At 65.9% G+C, this 666-nt stretch overlaps 1 protein-coding gene across 1 annotated transcript in view; it reads left to right on the top strand.

Annotated features, from left to right (window-relative positions):
* Nucleotides 1–307: 307 nt before the first annotated feature.
* EMH_0056760 (uncharacterized protein) overlaps nucleotides 308–666 on the top strand; it is a gene marked incomplete at both ends in the record, with an annotated part of 1,882 nt that continues 1,523 nt past the window's right edge. The window contains one exon of the mRNA XM_013497392.1: nucleotides 308–628. Within this exon, the coding sequence (XP_013352846.1) occupies nucleotides 308–628 (321 nt within the window). The remainder of the gene's footprint in view (nucleotides 629–666) is intronic.

The raw sequence follows: 666 nt of genomic DNA, 5'->3' as shown, positions 1-666 counted from the left end.
GGGATCGTCTGGGATCGCCTGGGCGGCTCCACTGCTCTCGCTGCTCCATCCCCTGCTGCTGCCGGGGATCGCCTGGGATCGTCTGGGATCTCCTGGGGATCGTCTGGGGCCCCCAGGGATCGTCTGGGGCCCCCTGAGGTCAACTGGGGCCCCCTGGGGCCCCCTGGGATCGTCTGGGGCCCCCTGGGGCCCCCTGGGATCGTCTGGGATCGGTGGTGTATCTGCTGCTATCGCTGCTCGCTCTGCTGCTGCTGCCTGGGATCGTCTGGGATCGTCTGGGATCGCTTCTTCCGTTCCCGCAGCACAAATGCCCAAAGGGGTTCGACCTGTGGGGCCCCGGGGGCCCCCGGGGGCCCCTGGGGGCCCCGGGGCCCCCGGGAAAGCTGAGGACGGGGGGGCCCCCTCAAGGGGTTCGACTGAGTTTGCTTATGCATACAAACGCAGCCCTGCAGCAGCAGACAATGAAAATCTGCTGCTGCTGCTGCAGGAGCAGCAAGAGGAGCAGCATGTGGATCTGCAGCAGCTGCTGCAGAAGGAGAAGTTGCTGCAGCAGCAGCACCAGATGCTTCTAAGACAGCAGCAGCAGCACCTGCAGCAGCAGAGGCAGCGGCAGCGTGCAGCAGCTCAGGTGTCTAGGGATCTCCTCTTCTCCTTCCCGAGCCAGTC

Source organism: Eimeria mitis, genomic scaffold (genome assembly GCF_000499745.2).
Source record: "Eimeria mitis Houghton genomic scaffold, Emh_scaff2644, whole genome shotgun sequence".
In the NCBI taxonomy this organism is placed as follows: Eukaryota; Apicomplexa; class Conoidasida; order Eucoccidiorida; family Eimeriidae; genus Eimeria; species Eimeria mitis.
This window is presented reverse-complemented; position numbering and strand designations above follow the sequence as displayed.